The 27,160-nt window shown below is 40.0% G+C and overlaps 1 protein-coding gene across 1 annotated transcript in view; it reads left to right on the top strand.

Annotated features, from left to right (window-relative positions):
- Positions 1-12,910, top strand: part of LOC128105890 (rho GTPase-activating protein 20-like) — a 34,733-nt gene extending 21,823 nt beyond the window's left edge. The window contains 5 exon segments of the mRNA XM_052731201.1: positions 1,707-1,816; positions 2,275-2,461; positions 4,470-4,731; positions 6,938-7,242; positions 12,782-12,910. Of these exon segments, the coding sequence (XP_052587161.1) occupies positions 1,707-1,816; positions 2,275-2,461; positions 4,470-4,731; positions 6,938-7,242; positions 12,782-12,910 (993 nt within the window).
- Positions 12,911-27,160: the final 14,250 nt, after the last annotated feature.

Genomic DNA, 27,160 nt, shown 5'->3' with positions numbered 1-27,160 from the left:
TACATTCATAAAAATGTTAAAACCACCTGATGAGTCCACTTATGGTTAGCAGTATATGCGCTATTTCTTAGCCACCAATTGGTATTGGATTACCAATTAGGGGGTTCATCTTTGAGGAAGACTAATTTTTCCACTCTCAGTAGTATTTGTAGATGTATCCAACCTTCTTATTAAATAAGAAACACAGAACCAATGCAAAGAAGAAAGCCAAGAGGTCAGAGCTAAGAGCTAAAACCTTACCCTTCCTCCTGCGGTGGTCCTACCTCTCCGAACCAGAGCTACCCCTGTGTTAAAGTCTTTATATAGAGTTCCTGTCCTGCCTTCTCATTGGTTGTAAACCCAACCACATGACCGCCTCCTCACGGCCTGTCTGTATAGGCCTCCAGGTTTTCCATGATTGGTATTAAGATTAAAGGCATGTGTATCCAATAATGGCTGTATCCCTGAACACACAGAGACTTACCCAGCTCTGCCTACCAAGTGCTGGAATTACAAGCGTACGCTACCACTGCCCTGCTTTCCTATGGCTTGCTAATAGCTCTGACCCCCGGGCAACTTTATTTATTAACATACAAATAACATTTTAATACAAATAAAATATCACCATAAGTATTTATGTGTCTGTAGTTCTATATCTAGAAGTCTGGCTTCATGTGATTTCCCCATCCCAAGTTAGTGCTATTTTAGGATGATATTTTTGTTCAGGAATATTGTTTAAGCAACCATATTGTTGCTCAGTTTTGAGATATTTATTTGACAGTCACTATACAAAGACACACATTCCATTTCCTCTGCCACTTAGAGGATGTTATGTTGTTGTTTTGCTTTTTTTGGGGGGAGGGGGCACTCAGTTCTCAAATAAACCACACACGAGGCTTATTCTTAATTATAAATGCCCAGCCTTAGCTTGGCTTATTTATTGCCAGCTTTTCTTATCTTTAAATTATCCCATCTACCTTTTCCCCTCTGGGCTTTTCCTTTTCTTACTTCTGTATATGTTACTTTCATTCTTACTCTGTGGCTTGCTATGTAGCTGGGTGGCTAGCCCCTGGAGGTCTCATCATTCTCTGGCTCCTTGATCTCCCCCTTTCCAGATTTCTCTTTCTATGTATTCTTTCTGAGTGCCAGCCCCACCTATTTCTCTCTCCTGTCTCACTCCTGGCTGTTCAGTTCTTTATTAGGCCATCAGGTGTTTTAGACAGGCACAGTAACAGTTTCACAGAGTTAAGCAAATGCAACATAAACAAAAATAACACACCTTAAAATAATATTCTACAATAATGTTACTACAAGCATTTTCTCTTGGAGAACGCAGCACATAAAAGAAAGTCCAGGCTCACCCAACCTCGGCTTCTGAGTGCATGGGTCCATGCAGTTAGATCACTTGTTTCAGAACCATTAGGGTGAGAAGCAAAAACTCCTTGATCATGAAGAAATTACTATAATGTGTATGTTTGTCATTTGAACGTAAGAGTTGAGATGAGGTATTGATCTCTTAAGAGTGTGCTAGTGTGCTCTACCCAAAATCTGCTCTTAGGTTTCTAGTTTCGATGGACAAAACTTAGTGGGTCTACATGTCAGACTATGTTCCAACTAGGGGATAGGTTGGGAACTAAGAATGAAGTTGGAACTAAGCTGAATTTTATAGTTGAAAGTATTTTGAATGACATATATTTTCCACAAAATATTTTTTCTATGTATGTCAGGAGTTTCTAAGAAATATACCAGGAAGTGTGCTGACATCTAGACTATATGATGAATGGCTTGGTGTCCTCGACCAAGTGTATGAAGAGAAGAAAGTAGCTGCAGTGCAGAGGTAATGATTCACTAATTTCTTGAGCAACACCAACAAAAGGAGGAATAATGTTTGCTTAGAAACATTAGATCCTATACCACAGAATTATTTACTAAACATATTGACTGACAACAAAAGGTTTCAATTGTTCACAAACACAGAAGACATTGTGAAAGGAGAAGTATGACTTGGGGAGTCACAGTGGCCCATGCTTTTAATCTCAGCATTATGTAACGTGTGTGTGTGTGTGTGTGTGTGTGTGTGTGTGTGTGTGTGTGTGTGTGTACATATCAATTAAATTTGTTCTTTTTTTCTGACTTTGGGGAGATATTGCAAGCATAATTTATAGGACACATTCCTCCTTCCATTTTATTCTCAGGGGACCATGAATAAGATAGAATTACTCTGTTCCCTTTCTTCATATTTACAATTTCATGAGTAAAATTTATTGTTTTTAAATAACTTGTTTCTGTGTTCAGTCTTTTAGAGCAACTACCCCAACCAAATATCATTCTTTTGAAACCACTTTTCGGAATATTATATAAAATTGAGAGAAACTCTGAATTCAACCACATGACATCTTCTAATTTAGCCATTTGCATAGCCCTGTGTATTCTATGCCTGCCTAGCTCTGGCAACTCAAGATTGGCAGATATCACCAAAAAGGTAATGAGACATAAATTTTATGTCTAGAGTAAACAAGTCTTCACAATGAGACAGGAACACAGGATTATTCTGAGAGTCTGGAGTTTGATTTTTTGTTTGTTTGTTTTTGTTTTTGTTTTTTAAATGAGTGCACCTTTGATTTTCATTCATCTGGAGAGGAAGAATCATTTGTGGATTTTGAATAAGTAGAATTTAAATGGGTATTTGAGCTCAGTGACTCAGTCCTTTGTCAATTATGATTTAGAATGTTGTTAGACTAACCCAACTGAGAGCTAATATTGTGAAATGATAAGAAAACATGGATGCTGGGGTAGAAAATCAAGACTGAATTCTTGATGTCGTCATTGAGGAATGTGTGAATTTCTACTTGTTTTCAAGGTGGTTTCCCAACTAAACAAAGGCAATATGGATTGTTTTATCAGATATGTTGTTCTGAGACATGGTTAGTGTGATCAAATATATCCTTGGCCTCTTGTTGCTGATTATGGTTGGATTAGAGACACTTTCCTATGGCATGCACATTTCAAATATGATAACAAAATACCAGAATTTATTTAGTATAAAGACCAAATGGTTATTTGGACTCTCAGTATTTGAGTTTCTGATTAACTATTGACTGAGCAATTGCGCTTGGACCTCTAAGAAGTACATCACAGGAAGGCCTGACTCAGGACATCTTTTCTCATATTGTGTAGAATCAATGAACAGAAGAGAAAGAGTTCCAAACAACCTGTCATTGCAGATCCACAATTACCCAATTCACTCCAAATAGGCCCTACATCAAATATTTCCCCAATATAATTGTAGGGAAAGGGGGGCTGGCTAAAGAAACCCACCCTGACCCTGGAGCCCAGAACTAGGGAAAGATGGCTCAGATCAGGGCAGAAAGAAATACAGTTAGGCTCAGATCAGAGTCATCTCTGCTCCTGGACAACTGACCTGTGAAACTAACCAATCACAGAGTAGGAAAGTAGCATCCTGGCCCTGGAGCCCAAGACCAGGGAAAGAAACACAGCCTGGGTTTGGGACCTGAGCCAGAGAGATGAACACCTTATCCCCAAATTCAGAACTAAGGAAACATGCCCTAACTCTGAAACCAGTACCAAAGAAACACTCTTGGTCCCTAGAATCTGAGTCAGTGAAAGAAATGTGCCCTGACCTTGGAATTAGTGTCAAAAAGCTAAGAAAGCCCAGTAAAGGAAACACAGGCTCAGATCAGAGCCATCTCTGTCCCTAGCCAACTGACCTGTGGAACCAACCAATCACAGAGCAGGAAAGTAGCACCCTGGCCCTGGGCTCCTGAGCAGCTCAAGGTGTCTGGGACATCTCCTGGGCAGAGCTGTTCTATACAGCTGGAGGTGTCCAGGATACTGAACCCTCCAGGGCTGAGCTGTCTCTTTGCAGCTCCAGCCATCAGCTGTCCTAGCAGCCCCAAGCAAACCCCCAGAATTGCAACAAAGTTACTTATATTTTGGTGCTGAAACCCGGGACCAAGGCTATAGAGTTACAAAGTTATGTATAATAATGAACCTGTTTGTCAAGCTGTTTGCATTACCTCTGCACTGAGCAACCAGAGACACACGAATGCTGTTGCTCAGTTGGCTTTGCCTGTCTCTTCATTTTTAGTCACCCAGTAGGAACTTTCAATAGGATGGAGCCTACACTGAGGGGTAGTCTTCACTCCTTAACTGTACCTTTCTGTAAGCATCCTTGTCTGTTCCAAATGGAACAAAAGTTATTCAAGTTAACAGTATACAGTAGCCGTCACAGTGGGAGCACTAGAAACCATCCTCTTCTATAGTATTGCACTGTGATGATCACATTTTATCATCTGATCTCAAAAATCTTCTTTCATATTTCTAACAGAACCCCCCCATATTTTGTAGAAGCTGACTTTTTCTCTGAATTTTGAACTACATACTTTTAGCCTCAAGGCTCATATATCAAATGTGATTTACAACCATGCAAAATGACAGAGACCCTTTGTGTTTGCCTTGTTTTATTACAGGTTTCTCTTGTCAAATTCCTTATTGAGAACTATCCAAAAATATTTGGAGAAGAGCTCATTTATGAGAGCTCATTATAGAGCTCATTGCTTTGCTCTGATGGGGAGAAGGCTTACAATTCCCTGAACACTCCAACCAACAGTGTTGGGACAGAGGAGAAGGAACAAGAAGACAACCCCTGTCCCAGTGGGAGGACAAGCCCCACAGTTAATGATGCAGAGCCCAGAAGTCCAACTGCTCCTCTCCACAGTGAGGGAATTATAGGTAAGTATAGATGATCTATAACCTTAACCTATGAGTTAGACACATTTAGCCCTGAAAACATCATTTACAACAAAGAGCTGTGTAGCTGGAAACTTCTCCGGTCCTGCCTGGCCCAAAAGTCAGGATGAATCTCTCCCACTCGTGTCCCACAGCCACTTGGTCCCAAGTAAAACACACAGCGGCTTATATTATTTACAAACTGTATGGCCTAATGGCTCAGGCTTCTCACTAGCTAGCTCTTACAACTCAACTCAGCCCATTTCTAATGATCTCTGCATTGGCGTGTGGCTTCGTGGCTTACCGTTACTTTCACGTCTTGCTTCTCCCGGTGGTGGCTCGCAGCATCTGCCCCACTCTCCTTTCCCCTCCTCTCTCTTCAGTTGCAATGTCCCGCCTAACCTTATTCTGACTCACCATTGGCCAAACAGCTTTGTTTATCAACCAATCAGAGCAACACATATTCACAGCATATAGAAAGACATCCCACAGCACAGTGATTGGGAGTCTACTAAAACCATTTGGAAGTGAAACTTCACCTGTACATTATAGGTGTTTTCCTGTTTTCACTGCCTGGAAATTGTCATTTCTTCTTCACAGTGGTACTGAATTTATGTAAGAAGTAAATTCTGGAAGTGCCAAGTATACAATTAATTGAGAATATGTGGAGAAATGTCACTTACCTTGATATCTTGACTCCTGACTGATTATTACAATACTCTGAATAGTCACTCAATTTTGCCAGTCAGGGTTTCTCCCTTTAACAGCCATGACTGTCTTGGAACTAGCTTTGTAGAGCAGGGTGGTCACAAACTCACAGAGATCCTCTTGGCTCTACCTCCTGAGAACTGGGATTAAAGATGTGCACCACCATGCATATTCTTTTGGAAGTCTTCATATAGCATATATACCCATAGGGGAGAATTATGCTGTGATCTCAGATTTGCTCTCATAGTTCAAGGGAGAAAAGCTAAAGACTGTCAGAGAAATACCGTCAGGCAAGCTATGCGATGACGTGCAGATACTGCTCTTAAATTATAGTTTCCCTGCTGCAAGCCACAGGAATGTAGTAGAAATTCAGCCAAATATGGAAAAGCTAATACCTGGAAGAAGCTAAGGGCCTTTGAGAGCATTAAGCCAAATCTCAAGGAGTATTTGGTGTTATTCAGCTTTTAATATATCATCTGTCTTCTGCTATTAATTTCATATGCACTTATAACTTCCCAAGAACTTTTAACAGTGTATTTTTCCTAAAATTCTTCTCAAACATCCTAGGCTATAATGGCAAATGGTCTCCTGAATTAAGGTAAACACCCTTCTGGAGACACTGCCTTGGAGACAGGCTAGGTGCATAGCTTTATCTCTTGTGCAAATGAAGCTCAGAACCTCCTTCCTCTCACAGGCCAAGTGACTCAGGACAAAGAGGTTTTTTTGTTGTTGTTTTTGGTTTTTTGTTTTGTTTTGTTTTTCATACCAGGTGGAGGGAAGCAATTGAGGCAAGATTCCTAGCAGAGTGACATGGCCCAAGGAGAAAGCAACAAGGCAGAGTTTTTGCAGATTGTAGGTGGGTTGAGTCAGGTCCTGAGAGCAGGAGAGGAAGTGAGGAAGATGGACAGAGGAACTGACAGAGATGAAGATGAGGTTGAGATGGAAAGAGCTTAGTAGGAACTAGGACAATGATAGGACAGGAAGAGAAGGGACAGTGAGGAGCTAAGTATATGAACAGAAAAGAAACTATGTAGAGAGAGAACTGACTCACAAAAATAAAGCATATGAACTAAAGAGTTTCATGTGCATAGATTTTTATTTAATATTGTCAAAGATTAGATTATCAGCTGGTTGTAGATTCTTCCTGGACCCTGGGAGAGGGCTATCGAGGGGCTGTACCCCCCATAGTTTCAAATACTGCCCATGGCTGTTCAGTCAAGAATTCACACAGGAGGACTCAGATTGTATACTACATCACTGCTAGATTCTAATATCTATATGCATAGCTTTCAAGACAAACACCAGAAATTACTGATTATGGGCCATATACCGCTAGATATCATGCCCCTCAGGATGCAGTCTCATTATCATAAATGTTATATTATTGGTTCTTGTCTGTATATTATGGTGATGCAGAAGGTATGTAAGCTATAAAATGAAAAGGCATGGAAGGGTTAAGTGAATCCAATTATAACATACAGTGATTTCTCTTCTTTTTTAGATTCTGAGGAACATGTCAAAATGTCTTTAATAAATTTGATGATTACATGGGGCTCTGATACCAGCCAAGACAACATGTGTTTAATTCCACCAGTGCCAAATGAGGAACCCCCCACTGGAAATTCTGATAACCCACCAGCACCAAACAAGGAACTCCTTGTTGGAAATTCTGACACCCAATGGCTACCAAGTGAGGAGCAACTCATTGTAAATTCTGACACCCCATCACCACCCATCAAGAGACACCTCTTCAGGATGTCTCTCCTGAGTGTGTGTGAGGATGGCAATCTGCCTACTCCAATACTGGTGAGTTTCACTCTCGGTGTCTACAGCTCTCCTGTTCAACATAATTTCCAGAAACCTCTGTTTTCAGTGAATTGTAAGACTAATGAATATCTAGATAACCTGTCCATGAGAGTGAGATCCTTTTAAAATACTGCCTCAAAGAAATTAATCCTGCTGAAGTTAGAGCCATGTAATTCAAGAAGACTGAAAAAAAAAACCATAACAAAACCTACAGTGTTTCCATGTCTTCAACTCTTTTCCACAAAGACCCAAACCCACCAGCTTATTGGAGGAAATAGGTCTATGGGTGAGACCCTCTGAGTCCCCAAACCTCAACTCTTCCAGCTTCTTTCATGACTCCATATTACTCTGGGGTCTTCCTTAGTATCATTGCCACTGAGATTATTCTATTTTATAATTCAAAATATCTAGAGTGCTTTCTTTTGTATTATAAAGGAATTATATATAAGCATTGTTCTGTGCTGTGTATTAACCCTTTCATTCTAGTAGAATGTATTTACAAGCCACCCAATATGACATGAGCTATTTTAAATGTTACTAAATTGCCATTGAAAATACACATTAAGTGTGTGGCATCCATTTTAGCACTATACTCACAATTCTCTTGGTATTTACGGATTCATAAGTAACATTACTTGTAGGACAAACAAACATAACTGCCCCATTTTTCTCTGTATAGTCTTTTATCACAGATGCCAAAACCTAATTTCATCCTCTTGAGACACCTTATGAGTGTATTATACAAGATTTAAAGTCATTCTTCTGTTAATCACATGGACGCTTATGGATGGTCAGTTCGCATAGCCCCTTATCTTAGATGGAGGCCTACTTCTTGCAACTTGGGATTTGGAGATGGTCTCTCAAAAAAAGGTAAGGGCACTTGTTCTCTGCCTTTGGAAACAAAGTCTCCATTGTGATCCAGGAATTAGGTATACCTTGGACAGATCATTACTATTAATGGAACCCTTGAATTGCATTCTTTTCTTTCTTTCTTTCTTTCTTTTTTTTTTTTTTTTGCTTTTTTGAGACAGGTATTCTCTGTGCAGTTTTTGTGTCTGTCCTGGAACTCGCTCTGTAGACCAGGCTGGCCTCGAACTCACAGATCCACCTGGGTCTGCCTCCCCAGTGCTGGGATTAAAGGCATGCACCACCACGCCCAGCTTGAGTTGCATTCTTGTGAGGTGGAAGAGGAATTGGTCTATTTCAGAGAGCTTTGGGAAGGGAAATAGTAAATGTGGATTGAAAGGAAATGAATCATTCCTTTCTTAATTGGGATTGAGAATCTGATGTGCCTGAACCATAGAGATGAGAAAAGAGATGTGTGCTGGGGTTCAACAAACTAATATTCAGGACTGTGGATAAATATGGAACAATACATAGACTTAGACAAATATTCAAAAGTAGTTTTCTTATCCTAGGGAATGACATTTATTCCCAGCTACTCTGGTCTTTAGTCACACTTATGTGTGGATTGAACATATGGGCACCAAGGCTCTATACACAGTGTATTCTGTTGGCTGTTTATGGCTCAGTCAGCAAAATCTTGTCTATCAGTTCCTATGCCAGGCAGCTTTTCATTTGGATAACTACATATTGTAAGGATTCACTTATAAAAATTAACATTGATATTATTAAAGTATTTAAAATTATTTTTGTGTTATTAATGTTCTGATTGAATGTAAGTTTGTATATTCCAACCTTGCCTAGTGCCCCTGGATGTCAGAAGAAAGCTTTGGATTCTTTGGAATTAAGGTCACATACAGCTGTGAGCTACCATGAGGTCCTGAGAATCCAAACTGGATCCTCTAGACTCTCAACCAGTGCTCTTATCTACCGAGCCATAATTCTAGCACAAAATGTTTAATTTGTATGAAGCATGAATGAAATGTTTATTTTTTTTACTTTACAGTAAGTTGCCTGCATGTAAGTTTGGGCCCTTGGAAGCAACACAACATTGGATCCCATGGAACTGGAGTTCCAGACGGTTGTGATCCAAAATACGGGTGCTGGGAGCAAGAGCAGGGTCCTCTGAGACAGCTGCCAGGAGTCACACCTTCTGAGCCAGCGCTCCACACAACAGTTTGTATTAACTTGTGCTGTTGGTGTTTCAGATTTCTTATTGATATGCTTTCTTTATTTAGATAGCCTGAGAGGAACCCTTCATGTGTGGGGGAAAATTCCTGAGAGAATATACTCATCTGTTAGGAAAAAAGCAGAATGAGAGACAGACAGAGAGGAAGATGGGGTCTTATATTCCCTCTAATGTCACAGCAGCATGATCCATTTGCCTCACAGTTTGGCTTATCTATTAAAACTTAATTCCCAGTAGAAGAGCCTGAAAGATTAAGTCATTAATATATAAGCCTCCTGAGGAAATCTGTAACAAACAAATCAGACATGATGGCTTTAAGCAAAGGAAGGGTACAAAGTTCAGTAGGAATAGATATATGGGAAGAGTTCTGGGAATGGAATATGATCAAAACATTTTGTACTAAATTCAGAAAACTGAGAAAATAGAAATAAATAGTAAACCCTTAATGTACAAATGCAGACTTATACGACAGTTTCTTTTGTTTTGTGTTAAAATGACAGGCAAAACCTTTATACGGGAGCAAGGGTATATTTCACCCAGTAGATTCCAGGGATAAGGCCCATAGGAAGGAAGTCATGGTCACGTGACTCACAATGGGACAGTATAGCATGAGGAACAGCTTACTCACCTAGGACTCTAGCTGGCTTGGGCTATGCACACACCCCCCTTTAAACTATTCAACTACCAAGCTACTGGCAATATAAAATCCAAGCCTATGTTAAGCTGGATGTTCAATCCAAATGGAGCAACAAAATCTGTTTTTTCACTTCTAACAACAATTAATGCTTCTCCCATTATGGACAATTCTATTCAGATATGTTCCTTTATATGTTCAGGTATGAAAGCAAAGAGCAAAACCATTCTGAACTGTTTGCATATGAAATACAGCAATCATCTGAGTGTGATCTTTCTGATAATCATTTCTTTCCTATCTTGTGCAAGACTGGTCAAACATAAAATTAGGTGCATCCTGGGAAGGAACATAAGTGATTAATAAAGATGACTTAACTTCACCATCTCAATCAAAAGACAATTAATTTTCAGTATTGTTCAGCTTAGCAAGTGCCTTACTTTGTGACTATTGCTGTGATGAAACACTAACAAAAATAAGTTTATGGAGGAAAGGATTCCCTTCATGATCCACTTCCAGTGCGAAGTGGCAGGGCTCCCACTGAAGCAGAGCAGGAACTGGAGGCTAGAGCTGAAGCAGAGGGTGTGCAGGAGTTCTGCTTACTGCCTTGCCCTATTTCCCTTTCTCAGAAAGCTTTCTTACATAACCCAGGATCACTAGCTCAGGGATGGCACCATCCTGGCGATCTGGGCCTTACTAATTCATTTGTTAATCAAGACAATGTCCCATAGACTTCCCAACGCTATAGGTCATTCTATGGAGGTATCTTCTCAATTCAGATTCCCTCTTCTCAGATATCTCTACATGATTTGCTACCCCTGAAACCAACTTCTTCTCTTAGTTACTTTCTATTGCTTTGGTATAAAACCATGGCCAAGGCAACTTCTAGAAGCATGTGTTTATTTGGGGCTTCAAGATTAGAATCCTCACAATCACAGCAGAGGAGCATGGCCACAGGCAAACAGAGCAACGCAAACAGGAAGCTGAGAGCTGGAGGATCTTACCTTGGACAGCAAACATGAAGTAGAGAGAGTGACCGGAAATGGCTCAGGGCCTTTGAAACCCTAAATTCCAACCAATGATGTACTTCCTCCAGGAACCCAAATCACCTAAACCACCCAAATGGTGTCAAAAAGAGGACATCAAGTTTTGAGATACCTGAACTTAGAGGGGCATCACATTCAAACCACTGCAACCAAACTCCTCCTCCTTTTCATCTCAAAACAAACAAACAAATAAACAAACAAAACCAAGGGTTAATCATGGTACCTGTAAAGTCACTAATTCAATTCATTCCCAGTTCCTCTTGGCAGCATATCAGTTCTGAAATGTCTGTTTGCTTTCTAGTAATTTCTTTTTCTTTGCAATATGTATGAAAATTTTTTTTTTGAGACAGGGTTTCTCTGTGTAGCTTTGTGAATATATATGAAATTTTAACTAAATATTTTAGTAAGATGCAAAGACCCTAGAATCTCCATTCCAGACAGAGACCTTGGAGAACAGCAGTGTGTTTGCAAAAAGAAATGAAAAGCCGGTGCTTAGGTGATTTCAGTATTATTTATTCTTTTAGTCAATCTGGGACATGCATCAATGGATTTGGGGAGACTTACCTCCTCATTTAATGCTGTCTGGAAATACAGACGTACCTGGAGGTTTGTTGTGTATGTGTGTGTGTGTGTGTGTGTGTGTGTGTGTGTGTGTGTGTGTGCAAGGTAAATCACAATTTAGTTAGGTTAACAGTAAGAAATTTCCAGGGGGAGAGATACATGTCTCAGGTGTTAGTAGGACTCTTGCCGGGGACCTGAGTTGGGTCTCTATCTCCCATGTCTGGTGCTCTACAACTGCCTGAAATCTCGGCCTCAAGCATCTGACCACCTTTTCTAGTTTCCATGGCCATCAAGTACTCACAAGGGCATATAACTACACACACGCACACACAGAGAGAGGGGGAGAGCACACACGCATGCACCATTAAGAAGAAACATAAAACATTAGTCATTGTAATGATATTGAAACTTTTGAAATATCGAAGCTTTTTCTATTTATTATAATGTATTATACTGATTGTATAATTAAATACACGTTCATAATATTCTTAGTCATTCATGGGTTCATATCTGTTTGGAGTAACTGCTATTCTCTTCATAATTCTGGATTTCAAGTTTTTCTTCCTTTAAAGACTCTGATGTCAAATTTGATTGTAAACTAGATCCTTCCATATGCCCCTAACCTTAACATTCATGGCCACTTTTTCCACCAAGTGTTATTGTATGCATGTATGTATATGTATATACATATATATTTTAAAATATTAACTGTTAAGTCAGGATAAAGTTACTTTTATGTATGTTTTCAGGGATGATTGTTTGATACAGAACAACCAAGTGATGTGTTTTCCCTGGGGATGACCACCTATTACCCCTCCCAGCTTTCCTCAGTTGCCTATGTTTCTTTGTGTAGAGTTCAGCCCTCAGGGACTTTTCCCCATTCAGTTTTTTGTGTACATAGGTGTTATCCTTGTTCAGCTAACATGTGGGCAGTCATGTCGATGAGGCTTTATGGGTAAGACTCAGGGAACATTGCAGAAGAGAGGGAGAAGAGTGTAAAAACCAAAGGATCAGGAAGCTTTCTGTGAGACTGTTTTTCTAGTAATATCAGAAGCTTTACAAATGTTATCAGGCTGAAAAAGGGTAGAATCAAAATTGTATTTTATAGGCTGTTCATTTTTACTATATTAGTCCTACCAATTCTTGAGCATGGGAGAATATTTTCATCTTCTGACATCTTCTTCAACTTCTTTCCTCAATGTCTTAAAGTTTTGGTCATACAAGTCCTTCACTTCTCAGAGTCACCCCAAGACAGTTTGGATTTTTGAGCTGATTGTGAAGAATGGTGGTGTTTCCCTGACTTTCTTTTCAGAAAGTTTGTCGTTTGTGTACAAGTAGATTTCTGATTAGTGTGTGTTTATTTTATATCCTGCTACTTGCTGAAAGAGTTTACCAGCTGCAAGTTTCCTGGTGGAATTTTAGGCTCACAAATGTATACTATCATATAATCTGCAAATAAAGATACTTTGACTTTTTCATTTCCAACTCGTATTCCACAAGTCAAACAGATTCCAGGTTTTACACTCGGCACAGACACCACCAAGGCAGCTTACCTTTCTTGTGACAGCTTGGCCTTGGCATTTCAATGGGGGATTGTGTTGAGTGTTAACAGACATTGGAAGACACAGCCCACTGTGGTGGCACCATTCTCTAGGCCTGAACACTGTGACTGAAGAAAGCTAGCAGGCAGACAGGCAGTGTGGGTGCACTTGTTCCTCTCTGCTCCTGACTGTGGACGTGATGTGACCAGTTGACTCATGCTCCTGCCTCAGTGACTTTCCTGCAGTGATGAACCCCTTCTCCCTTAAGTTGTTTCTCTGGTCAGGGCATTTTATTAATAACAGATGTGAAAATGGGACAGGAAATAATGAGCACAGCTTTGGGTTCCTCCAGCAAGTGGAAATGACCACATGTCCTACATGACTCCAAGTTTCCTATCGACCAGACATTGGAAAAGCACACATATTTACCTTTGAAGTCTGGTCTCCACTGCCATCATCAACTATCACCTCAGAAGTGAAGGTAGGGTCTTGTTTCTGCAAGAAGCAAATAACAAATCAAAATTTGGCAAAATTATGATAGAGATTAATAAAGATATAACAGTATTCTTAAATCATCTTTAACATGTATATGTATGTATACATGTGTATGTGTTTGGGGGATGATCATGGTGCACATATGAGGTCAGAGGACAACTTGTGGAGGTCATCTCTCTCCTACCATGTGAATCACAGGGATCAAACTCAGATGTTCAAGCTTGACAGCAGCGGTTTTTACCCAGTAAGCCACCTTGCCAGCCTGTAAAACTGTAATTTAAAACATTTTTCTTTGTGTCCCCATAAGATACAGCGCCCCCCTCCAGCAGGAAGTAGTAAGAGAAGCTACGCCAAAATTCCCAAATATACCAAGCTGGCTTTGGAGATGTGTAAAAGTTAAAACCTAAAAAAAAAAAGAAAGAAAAGGGGAAGTGCTGTTGGATGGTCTGTATGTCAAATGTGTTGCTCTGATTGGTCAATAAATAAAATACTGATTGGCCAGTGGCCAGGCAGGAAGTATAAGCGGGAGTAACAGAGGAGAACTGAGAGAACAGGAAGGTGGAAGGAGACACTGCCAGCTGCCACCATGACAAACAGCATGTGAAGATGCCGGTAAGCCACGAACCACGTGGCAAGGTATAGATTTATAGAAATGGGTTAATTTAAGATATAAGAACAGTTAGCAAGAAGCCTGCCACGGCCATACAGTTTGTAACCAATATAAGTCTGTGTTTACTTGGTCGGGTCTGAGTGGCTGTGGGACTGGCAGGTGACAGAGATTTGTCCTGACTGTGGGCCAGGCAGGAAAACTCTAGCTACAAACTAAAACATTTTTCTCTCAAATTTATTTTTAATAGTGTGTGTGTGTGTGTGTGTGTGTGTGTGTGTGTGTGTGTGTGTGTGTATGTGTGTGCATGGAGGTTAGAGGACAACTTGCAGGAGTCAGTTCTCTCCTTCTACCGTGGGGTCTCAGGATGAACACAGGTCATCAGTCTTGAACAGCAAGCACCTTCACCTGCTGAGACATCTTCCCAGCCCTAACAAGGTTATAATTTAAGCAACAGGTGTTCTAGTATTGCTAGGGACAAATACAGACAGTAGTAACAAACCACATGAAATACAAAAGGCTCAGAAGGAACAGAACAGATGATGGGTAGACATCTGCCCTGTACCACACGAGTGGCGGCAGCATGAATCTGTGATGCTAAGCCAGACTGGAGAGGAGAGCCATGTATGAGAAAGAAGTCCCTGAGGTCTAGGGCAGAGAGAGATTCAATGTGTGCACCACTCCTCAGCCTTACAGGAGGAGCCCAGTTCACATTTTACCTCACACAAGTTCAAGTCTGTAGTAATCCTTTTCAGTCAAGAAATCTGTCTTAAAACCCAAAGCAAAGCAAAGCAAAGCAATGTAAGGAATGTCCTAGACAGAGATAGAAAGAGATGAGGTACAAAGCTCACTCCATCTTTAACTGTCCTAAGACAACTCCAAAGAGAGATATTAATTGCTGTGCTTCTGAACATAAAAAGTGCAAGCATTTAAAAAAATAAACATCTTTTAGGGTTGGATATACAGCCCCTGTAGCATGCCTGCCTAGGATGTTTGAGTACCTGCTTGCATTTAGATATAAATAAGCCCAATATTGGGATTGTTTCTGAGGTAAGGTTGTACTAAAATATTTTATTTTTGTGTGATTAGTTTATAATTAAAAATTTTAAGGCTATAACTTTGTATCACTCAATCGATGTGATTTCATTTGAGAAACAAAGTTCTACAGACTATGTTATAAAGACTCCAGTGGATCTCGATCCTGCCCCAGACCTCCCATCTGGACAAGAGGTGAGTGCCTGGGCTCAGCCTAGATCCCATCCCTGGGCACCAGCCATTCCAGGGAAGACCTGCCCAACTTGGCCCCAGGTTCAGGCCATCGGGCAGGATCCCCTCTACCCCCACTAGGAAGGCTCCCCTTCTCCAAGAACCCCTGCAGACCCTGAAATTGCCATGCTCTGCCCCCAGCTCCCATCCTGCTCCAGACCTCCCATCTGGACAAGAGCTCCCATCCTGCACCAGAGCTCCCATCTGGACAAGAGAGAGAGGCTTCCTGAATCTGTCAGCTCTGTCTGGACCAAGTGGGCTGATAAGACCAAGAACAAATCCATAAGGAGATGGGCAGATGTCAAGGCAGAAGTACATACAACAAAATGAAGAGCAATACAGCATCACCAGAACCTAGCCCTCCTCCAACAACTAGACCTGAACATCAAAAAATGGAAGAAGCAGAAGAAACCAGCCTTATGAATAACATCATGAAGAGGTTAGAGGCTTACATAGAAGGAATCACAAATGAAATTCAGGAAAAGACAAACAAAATGGGAAGAACGCTATAAAAAAACTAGAGGAAAGGACAAATAAAGCAGAAGAAAACAATAAAGACCTGAAAGAAAATCATGAAAAAGCAATGAAACAGATGAAGGAAACAGTCCAAGACCTGAAAAGGGAAATAGAAAAAAATGAAGACACAAACAGAGGGAATGCTGGAAATAGAAAATCTGAGTAAATGAATGAGAACTTCAGATGCAAGTATAACCAACAAAATGCAAGAGATGGAAGAGAGGATCTCTGGCATTGAGGATATGGTAGAAGAAATAGATTCATCAGTCAAAGAAAACACTAAAGCCAACAAAGTCATGACCCAAAATGTCCAAGAAATCTGGGACACCATGAAAAGACCAAACCTATGAATAATAGGGATAGGGGAAGGAGAAGAATACCAACTCAAAGGCACAGAAAATATATTCAACAAGATTATAGAAGAAAACTTTCCCAACTTAAAGAAGGAAATGCCTATGAAGATACAAGAAGCATATAGAACACCAAACAGACTAGACCCCCCAAAAAAGTCCCCTCGCCACATAATAAACAACTAAACGTACAGAATAAGAAAGACTATTAAGAGCAGAAAAGGAAAAAGGCCAAGTGACTTATAAAGGCAAACCCATCAGAATAACACCTAATTTCTCAATGGAGACTTTGAAAGCCAGAAGGACCTGGACAGATGTAATGCAGACACTAAGAGACCATGGATGCCAGCCTAGACTAATATACCTAGCAAAACTTTCAATCACCATAGACGGAGTAAACAAGACATTCCAAGACAAAGCCAGATATAAACAATACTTATCCACAAACCCAGCCCTACAGAAAGCACTAGAAGGAAAATTCCAACCTAAGGAAGTCAGATACACCCTCAAAAACACAGGCAATAGATAATGCCACAGCAGTAAACCCCAAAGAAGAGAAGTACACACACACTACCACCAAAAAATAACAGGAATGAGCAATCACTGATCATTAATATCCCTTAATATCAATGGACTTAATTCACCTATAAAAAGACACAGGCTTACAGAATGGATAGGAAAGCAGGACCCATCTTTCTGCTGCATACAAGAAACACACCTCAAATTCAAAGATAGACACTACCTAAGAATAAAAGGCTGGGAAAAGACTTTCCGATCAAATGGTCTTAAGAAACAAGTAGGTGTAGCCATCCTAATATCCAGCAAAATAGATGTCAAACTAAAATCATTCAAAAGAGATCAAGAAGGGCATTACGTGCTCATCACAGGAGAGATCCACCAAGATGAAGTTTCAATTCTGAACATTTATGCCCCAAACACAAGGGCACCCACATATGTAAAAGAAACATTACTAAAGCTTAAACCACATATAAAACCCCACACATTAACAGTGGGAGACTTCAACACCCTACTTTCACCACTGGACAAATCTCCCAAATCGAAACTTAGCAGAGAAATAAAGGACTTAACTGATGTCATGACTCAAATGGACTTAATCGATATCTACAGAACATTCCATCCTAACAAGAATATACCTTCTCAGCACCCCATGGAACCTTCTCTAAAATCGACCACATACTTGGCCACAAAACAAATCTCAACAGACACAAAAAAATTGGAATAACCTCCTGCATTCTATCAGACCACCATGGTTTAAAGTTAGAGTTCAACAACAACAAAAATTACAGAAAACCTACAATCTCATGGAAACTGAATAATGCTCAAGTGAATCACCAATGGGTTAAGGAAGAAATAAAGAAATTAAAGACTTCCTAGAGATCAACAAAAATGAAGATACCACATACCTAAACTTATGGGACACTGTGAAAGCAGAGCTAAGAGGGAAATTCATAGCACTAAATGCCCACATAAAGAAGTTGGAGAAATCTCACACTAGTGACTTAACAGCACACCTGAAAGCTCTAGAACAAGAAGAAGCAAGGTCTCCCAGGAAGAATAGATGCCAGGAAATTATCAAATTGAGAGCTGAAATCAATAATATAGAAACAAAGAAAATACAAAAAATTAGTGAAACAAAGAGTTGGTTCTTTGAGAAAATCAACAAGATAGACAAGCCCTTATCCAAACTAACAAAAAGACAGAGAGAGCATCCAAATTAACGAAATCAGAAATGAAAAGGGGGACATAACAACAGACATTGAGGAAATCCAGAGAATCTATCAGGTCATACTTCAAAAACCTCTACTCCACAAAACTGGAAAATCTAAAAGAAATGGATAATTTTCTGGATAAGTACCACATACCTAAGTTAAATCAAGACCAGATAAACTATTTAAATAGTCCAATAACCCCTAAGGAAATAGAAAGTCATTAAAAGTCTCCCCAATTAAAAAAAAAACCCAGGACCAGATGGTTTCAGCACAGAATTGTACCAGATCTTCAAAGAAGAGTTAATACCAATACTCTTTAAATTGTTCCACACAATAGAAACATAAGGAACATTACCAAACTCCTTCTATGAGGCTACAATTACCCTGATTCCTAAACCAAACAAGGATACAACAAAGAAAGAGAACTACAGACCAGTCTCCCTCATGAACATTGATGCAAAAATACTCAATAAAATAATGGCAAACAGACTCCAAGAACACATCAAAACAATTATCCACCATGATCATGTAGGCTTCATCCCAGGGATGCAAGGGTGGTTCAACATACGAAAGTCCGTCAATGTAATACACCATATAAACAAACTCAAAGAAAAAAAAAACCATGATCATCTCACTAGATGCAGAAAATGCATTTGACAAAATCCAACACCCCTTCATGATAAAGGTCTTGGAGCAATCAGGAATACAGGGAACATACCTAAACATAATAAAGGCAATTTAAAGCAAGCCAACAGCCAACATCAAATTAAATGGAGAGAAACTCAAAGCGATTCCACTAAAATCAGGAACAAGGCAAGGCTGTCGGCTCTCCCCATACTTATTCAATATAGTACTTGGAGTTCCAGAGCAATAGGACAACATAAGGAGATTAAAGGGATACAAATTGGAAAGGAAGAAGTCAATCTTTCCCTATTTGCAGATGACATGATAGTATACTTGAGTGACCCCAAAGATTCAACCAAGGAACTGATACAGCTTATAAACACCTTCAGCAACATAGCAGGATACAAGATCAACTCAAAAAAATCAGTAGCCCTCGTATATACAATTGACAAACAGGCTGAGAAGGAAATCAGAGATACATCACCCTTTACAATAGCCACAAATGATATAAAATATCTTGGTGTAACACTAACCAAGCAAGTGAAGGACCTATATGACAAGAAATTTAAGTCCCTGAAAAAAGAAATTGAAGAAGATGTCAGAAAATGGAAAGATCTTCCATGCTCATGGATAGGCAGGATTAACATAGTAAAAATGGCAATCTTACCAAAAGCAATCTACAGATTCAATGCAATCCTCATCAAAATACCAACACAATTCTTCACAGACCTGGAAAGAATAATACTCAACTTCATATGGAAAAACAAAAAACCCAGGATAGCCAAAAGAATCCTGTACAATAAAACAACCTCTGGAGGCATCACGATCCCTGACCTCAAGCTTTACTATAGAGCTACAGTAATAAAAACAGCTTGGTACTGGCATAAAAACCGACATGTGGACCAATGGAATCGAATTGAAGACCCTGACATTAATCCGCACACCTATGAACATATAATTTTCGACAAAGAAGCCAAAAGTGCACAATGGAAAAAAGAAAGCATCTTCAACAAATGGTGCTGGCAAAACTGGATATCAACTTGTAGAAGGCTGCAAATAGATCCATATCTATCACCGTGCACAAAACTTAAGTCCAAGTGGATCAAGGACCTCAACATAAATCCAGCTACTCTGAACCTGCTAGAAGAGAAAGTAGGAAGTAGTCTTGAACGCATTGGCATAGGAGACTACTTCCTAAATAGAACACCAGTAGCACAGACTCTGAGACAAACAATCAATCAATGGGACCTCTTGAAACTGAGAAGCTTTTGTAGAGCAAAGGATACGGTCAACAAGGCAAAGCGACAGCCTACAGAATGGGAAAAGATCTTCACCAACCCCACATCTGACAGAGGACTGATATCCAGAATATATAAGGAATTCAAGAAATTAGACATCAAAATGCCCAACAGTCCAATTAAGAAATGGGCTATAGAACTAAACAGAGAATTCTCAACAGAGGAAACTCAAATGGCCGAAAGACATTTAAGGAACTGCTCAACATCCCTAATCATCAGGGAAATGCAAATCAAAACAACTCTGAGATACCACCTTACGCCTGTCAGAATGGCTAAGATCAAAAACACTGAAGACACCTTATCCTGGAGAGGATGTGGAGCTAGGGGAACTCTCCTCCACTGCTGGTGGGAATGCAAGGTTGTACAACCACTTTGGAAATCAATATGGCGCTTTCTTAGAAAATTGGGAATCAATCTCCCCCAAGATCCAGCTATACCACTCTTGGGCATATACCCAAGAAATGCTCAACCACACCATAAGAGCACTTGTTCAGTTATGTTCATATCAGCATTGTTTGTAATAGCCAGAACATGGAAACAACTCAGATGCCCTTCAACTGAAGAATGGATAAACAAAATGTGGTACATATACACAATGGAATACTACTCAGCAGAGAAAATCAATGGCATCATGAGGTTTGCAGACAAATGGATAGATCTAGAAAAAATCATCCTGAGTGAGGTAACCCAGACTCAGAAAGACAAACATGGTATATACTCACTCATAGCAGGATACTAGACATGAAACAAGGATGACTTGTCTGCTACTCACATCACCAGGGAGGCTACCTGGAAAACAGGACCCAAAGAAAGACACAGGGATCACCCAATGACAGAGAAATGGAATGAGATCTACATGAACAGCCTGGACATGAGTGGGGGTAATGAAAGGCGAGGGTTGAGGGAAAGAGAGCTTGGGGGAGCGGGAGATCCCAGCTGGATCAACAACAGAGAGGGAGAATAAGGAATAGGAGACCATGGTAAATAAAGACCACATGAGAATAGGAAGAAGCAAAGTGCTAGAGAGGCCCACAGAAATCCACAAAGATACCCACACAACAGACTGATGGCAGTGGTCGAGAGACAGCCCGAACTGACCTACTCTGGTGATGGGATGGCCAAACACCCTAATTGTTGTGCTAGAAACCTCATCCAACTACTGAGGGATCTGGATGCAGAAATCCATGACTAGGCCCCGGGTGGATCTCTGGGAGTCCAATTAGCGAGAATGAGGAGGGTTTATATGAGCGAGAATTGTTGAGACCAAGGTTGGATAAAGCACAGGGACAAATAGCCAAATGAATGGAAACACATGAACTATGAACCAATGGCTGAGGGGTCCCCACTGGATCAGGCCCTCTGAATGGATGAGACAGTTGATTGGCTTGATCTGTTTGGGAGACACCCAGGCAGTGGGACCAGATCTTGTGCTCATTGCATGAGTTGGCTGTTTGAAACCTGGGGCCTATGCAGGATTGTTTGCCTCGGCCTGGGAGGAGGGGACTAGACTTACCTGGACTGAGTCTACCAGGTTGACCTCAGTCTGTGGGGAAGGCTTTGCCCTGGAGGAGATGGGAATGGGGGGGGGGGGGTTGGGGGGAAGGTGAGGGGGACGGGAGGGGGGAGAACAAGGGAATCCGTGGCTGATATGTAGAACTGAATTGTATTGCAAAATAAATTAATTAAAAAAAAAAAAAAAGAAAGAGATGAGGTACAAAGCTCACTCCATCTTTAACTGTCCTAAGACAACTCCAAAGAGAGATATTAATTGCTGTGCTTCTGAACATAAAAAGTGCAAGCATTTAAAAAAATAAACATCTTTTAGGGTTGGATATACAGCCCCTGTAGCATGCCTGCCTAGGATGTTTGAGTACCTGCTTGCATTTTAGATATAAATAAGCCCAATATTGGGATTGTTTCTGAGGTAAGGTTGTACTAAAATATTTTATTTTTGTGTGATTAGTTTATAATTAAAAATTTTAAGGCTATAACTTTGTATCACTCAATCGATGTGATTTCATTTGAGAAACAAAGTTCTACAGACTATGTTATAAAGACTCCAGTGGATTTCGATCCTGCCCCAGACCTCCCATCTGGACAAGAGGTGAGTGCCTGGGCTCAGCCTAGATCCCATCCCTGGGCACCAGCCATTCCAGGGAAGACCTGCCCAACTTGGCCCCAGGTTCAGGCCATCGGGCAGGATCCCCTCTACCCCCACTAGGAAGGCTCCCCTTCTCCAAGAACCCCTGCAGACCCTGAAATTGCCATGCTCTGCCCCCAGCTCCCATCCTGCTCCAGACCTCCCATCTGGACAAGAGCTCCCATCCTGCACCAGAGCTCCCATCTGGACAAGAGAGAGAGGCTTCCTGAATCTGTCAGCTCTGTCTGGACCAAGTGGGCTGATAAGACCAAGAACAAATCCATAAGGAGATGGGCAGATGTCAAGGCAGAAGTACATACAACAAAATGAAGAGCAATACAGCATCACCAGAACCTAGCCCTCCTCCAACAACTAGACCTGAACATCAAAAAATGGAAGAAGCAGAAGAAACCAGCCTTTTGAATAACATCATGAAGAGGTTAGAGGCTTACATAGAAGGAATCACAAATGAAATTCAGGAAAAGACAAACAAAATGGGAAGAACGCTATAAAAAAACTAGAGGAAAGGACAAATAAAGCAGAAGAAAACAATAAAGACCTGAAAGAAAATCATGAAAAAGCAATGAAACAGATGAAGGAAACAGTCCAAGACCTGAAAAGGGAAATAGAAAAAAATGAAGACACAAACAGAGGGAATGCTGGAAATAGAAAATCTGAGTAAATGAATGAGAACTTCAGATGCAAGTATAACCAACAAAATGCAAGAGATGGAAGAGAGGATCTCTGGCATTGAGGATATGGTAGAAGAAATAGATTCATCAGTCAAAGAAAACACTAAAGCCAACAAAGTCATGACCCAAAATGTCCAAGAAATCTGGGACACCATGAAAAGACCAAACCTATGAATAATAGGGATAGGGGAAGGAGAAGAATACCAACTCAAAGGCACAGAAAATATATTCAACAAGATTATAGAAGAAAACTTTCCCAACTTAAAGAAGGAAATGCCTATGAAGATACAAGAAGCATATAGAACACCAAACAGACTAGACCCCCCAAAAAAGTCCCCTCGCCACATAATAAACAACTAAACGTACAGAATAAGAAAGACTATTAAGAGCAGAAAAGGAAAAAGGCCAAGTGACTTATAAAGGCAAACCCATCAGAATAACACCTAATTTCTCAATGGAGACTTTGAAAGCCAGAAGGACCTGGACAGATGTAATGCAGACACTAAGAGACCATGGATGCCAGCCTAGACTAATATACCTAGCAAAACTTTCAATCACCATAGACGGAGTAAACAAGACATTCCAAGACAAAGCCAGATATAAACAATACTTATCCACAAACCCAGCCCTACAGAAAGCACTAGAAGGAAAATTCCAACCTAAGGAAGTCAGATACACCCTCAAAAACACAGGCAATAGATAATGCCACAGCAGTAAACCCCAAAGAAGAGAAGTACACACACACTACCACCAAAAAATAACAGGAATGAGCAATCACTGATCATTAATATCCCTTAATATCAATGGACTTAATTCACCTATAAAAAGACACAGGCTTACAGAATGGATAGGAAAGCAGGACCCATCTTTCTGCTGCATACAAGAAACACACCTCAAATTCAAAGATAGACACTACCTAAGAATAAAAGGCTGGGAAAAGACTTTCCGATCAAATGGTCTTAAGAAACAAGTAGGTGTAGCCATCCTAATATCCAGCAAAATAGATGTCAAACTAAAATCATTCAAAAGAGATCAAGAAGGGCATTACGTGCTCATCACAGGAGAGATCCACCAAGATGAAGTTTCAATTCTGAACATTTATGCCCCAAACACAAGGGCACCCACATATGTAAAAGAAACATTACTAAAGCTTAAACCACATATAAAACCCCACACATTAACAGTGGGAGACTTCAACACCCTACTTTCACCACTGGACAAATCTCCCAAATCGAAACTTAGCAGAGAAATAAAGGACTTAACTGATGTCATGACTCAAATGGACTTAATCGATATCTACAGAACATTCCATCCTAACAAGAATATACCTTCTCAGCACCCCATGGAACCTTCTCTAAAATCGACCACATACTTGGCCACAAAACAAATCTCAACAGACACAAAAAAATTGGAATAACCTCCTGCATTCTATCAGACCACCATGGTTTAAAGTTAGAGTTCAACAACAACAAAAATTACAGAAAACCTACAATCTCATGGAAACTGAATAATGCTCAAGTGAATCACCAATGGGTTAAGGAAGAAATAAAGAAATTAAAGACTTCCTAGAGATCAACAAAAATGAAGATACCACATACCTAAACTTATGGGACACTGTGAAAGCAGAGCTAAGAGGGAAATTCATAGCACTAAATGCCCACATAAAGAAGTTGGAGAAATCTCACACTAGTGACTTAACAGCACACCTGAAAGCTCTAGAACAAGAAGAAGCAAGGTCTCCCAGGAAGAATAGATGCCAGGAAATTATCAAATTGAGAGCTGAAATCAATAATATAGAAACAAAGAAAATACAAAAAATTAGTGAAACAAAGAGTTGGTTCTTTGAGAAAATCAACAAGATAGACAAGCCCTTATCCAAACTAACAAAAAGACAGAGAGAGCATCCAAATTAACGAAATCAGAAATGAAAAGGGGGACATAACAACAGACATTGAGGAAATCCAGAGAATCTATCAGGTCATACTTCAAAAACCTCTACTCCACAAAACTGGAAAATCTAAAAGAAATGGATAATTTTCTGGATAAGTACCACATACCTAAGTTAAATCAAGACCAGATAAACTATTTAAATAGTCCAATAACCCCTAAGGAAATAGAAAGTCATTAAAAGTCTCCCCAATTAAAAAAAAAACCCAGGACCAGATGGTTTCAGCACAGAATTGTACCAGATCTTCAAAGAAGAGTTAATACCAATACTCTTTAAATTGTTCCACACAATAGAAACATAAGGAACATTACCAAACTCCTTCTATGAGGCTACAATTACCCTGATTCCTAAACCAAACAAGGATACAACAAAGAAAGAGAACTACAGACCAGTCTCCCTCATGAACATTGATGCAAAAATACTCAATAAAATAATGGCAAACAGACTCCAAGAACACATCAAAACAATTATCCACCATGATCATGTAGGCTTCATCCCAGGGATGCAAGGGTGGTTCAACATACGAAAGTCCGTCAATGTAATACACCATATAAGCAAACTCAAAGAAAAAAAAAACCATGATCATCTCACTAGATGCAGAAAATGCATTTGACAAAATCCAACACCCCTTCATGATAAAGGTCTTGGAGCAATCAGGAATACAGGGAACATACCTAAACATAATAAAGGCAATTTAAAGCAAGCCAACAGCCAACATCAAATTAAATGGAGAGAAACTCAAAGCGATTCCACTAAAATCAGGAACAAGGCAAGGCTGTCGGCTCTCCCCATACTTATTCAATATAGTACTTGGAGTTCCAGAGCAATAGGACAACATAAGGAGATTAAAGGGATACAAATTGGAAAGGAAGAAGTCAATCTTTCCCTATTTGCAGATGACATGATAGTATACTTGAGTGACCCCAAAGATTCAACCAAGGAACTGATACAGCTTATAAACACCTTCAGCAACATAGCAGGATACAAGATCAACTCAAAAAAATCAGTAGCCCTCGTATATACAATTGACAAACAGGCTGAGAAGGAAATCAGAGATACATCACCCTTTACAATAGCCACAAATGATATAAAATATCTTGGTGTAACACTAACCAAGCAAGTGAAGGACCTATATGACAAGAAATTTAAGTCCCTGAAAAAAGAAATTGAAGAAGATGTCAGAAAATGGAAAGATCTTCCATGCTCATGGATAGGCAGGATTAACATAGTAAAAATGGCAATCTTACCAAAAGCAATCTACAGATTCAATGCAATCCTCATCAAAATACCAACACAATTCTTCACAGACCTGGAAAGAATAATACTCAACTTCATATGGAAAAACAAAAAACCCAGGATAGCCAAAAGAATCCTGTACAATAAAACAACCTCTGGAGGCATCACGATCCCTGACCTCAAGCTTTACTATAGAGCTACAGTAATAAAAACAGCTTGGTACTGGCATAAAAACCGACATGTGGACCAATGGAATCGAATTGAAGACCCTGACATTAATCCGCATACCTATGAACATATAATTTTTGACAAAGAAGCCAAAAGTGTACAATGGTAAAAAGAAAGCATCTTCAACAAATGGTGCTGGCATAACTGGATATCAACATATAGAAGGCTGCAAATAGATCCATATCTGTCACCGTGCACAAAACTTAAGTCCAAGTGGATCAAAGACCTTAACATAAATCCAGCTACTCTGAACCTGCTAGAAGAGAAAATAGGAAGTAGTCTTGAATGCATTGGCATAGGAGATCACTTCCTAAATATAACACCAGTAGCAAAGACACTGAGAGAAACAATCAATCAATGGGACCTCTTGAAACTGAGAAGCTTTTGTAGAGCAAAGGATACGGTCAACAAGGCAAAGCGACAGCCTACAGAATGGGAAAAGGTCTTCATCAACCCCACATCTGACAGAGGACTGATATCCAGAATATACAAAGAACTCAAGAAATTAGTTGGGCATCAAAATGCCCAACACTCCAATTAAGAAATGGGCTATAGAACTAAACAGAGAATTCTCAACAGAGGAAACTCAAATGGCCGAAAGACATTTAAGGAATTACTCAACATCCCTAATCATCAAGGAAATGCAAATCAAAACAACTCTCAGATACCACCTTACACCTGTCAGAATGGCTAAGATCAAAAACACTGAAGACACCTTATGCTGGAGAGGATGTGCAGCTAGGGGCACTCTCCTCCATTGCTGGTGGGAATGCAAGCTTGTACAACCACTTTGGAAATCAATATGGCGCTTTCTTAGAAAATTGGGAATCCATCTCCCCCAAGATCCAGCTAAACCACTCTTGGGCATATACCCAAGGAATGCTCAATCATACCACAAGGGCACTTGCTCAGCTATG

This window comes from Peromyscus californicus, unplaced genomic scaffold (genome assembly GCF_007827085.1).
Source record: "Peromyscus californicus insignis strain IS unplaced genomic scaffold, ASM782708v3 Scaffold_9__1_contigs__length_137607984, whole genome shotgun sequence".
NCBI classification, from domain to species: domain Eukaryota; kingdom Metazoa; phylum Chordata; class Mammalia; order Rodentia; family Cricetidae; genus Peromyscus; species Peromyscus californicus.
Note: the sequence above shows the minus strand (reverse complement) of the source record. Positions and strands in the feature narration are given on the sequence as shown.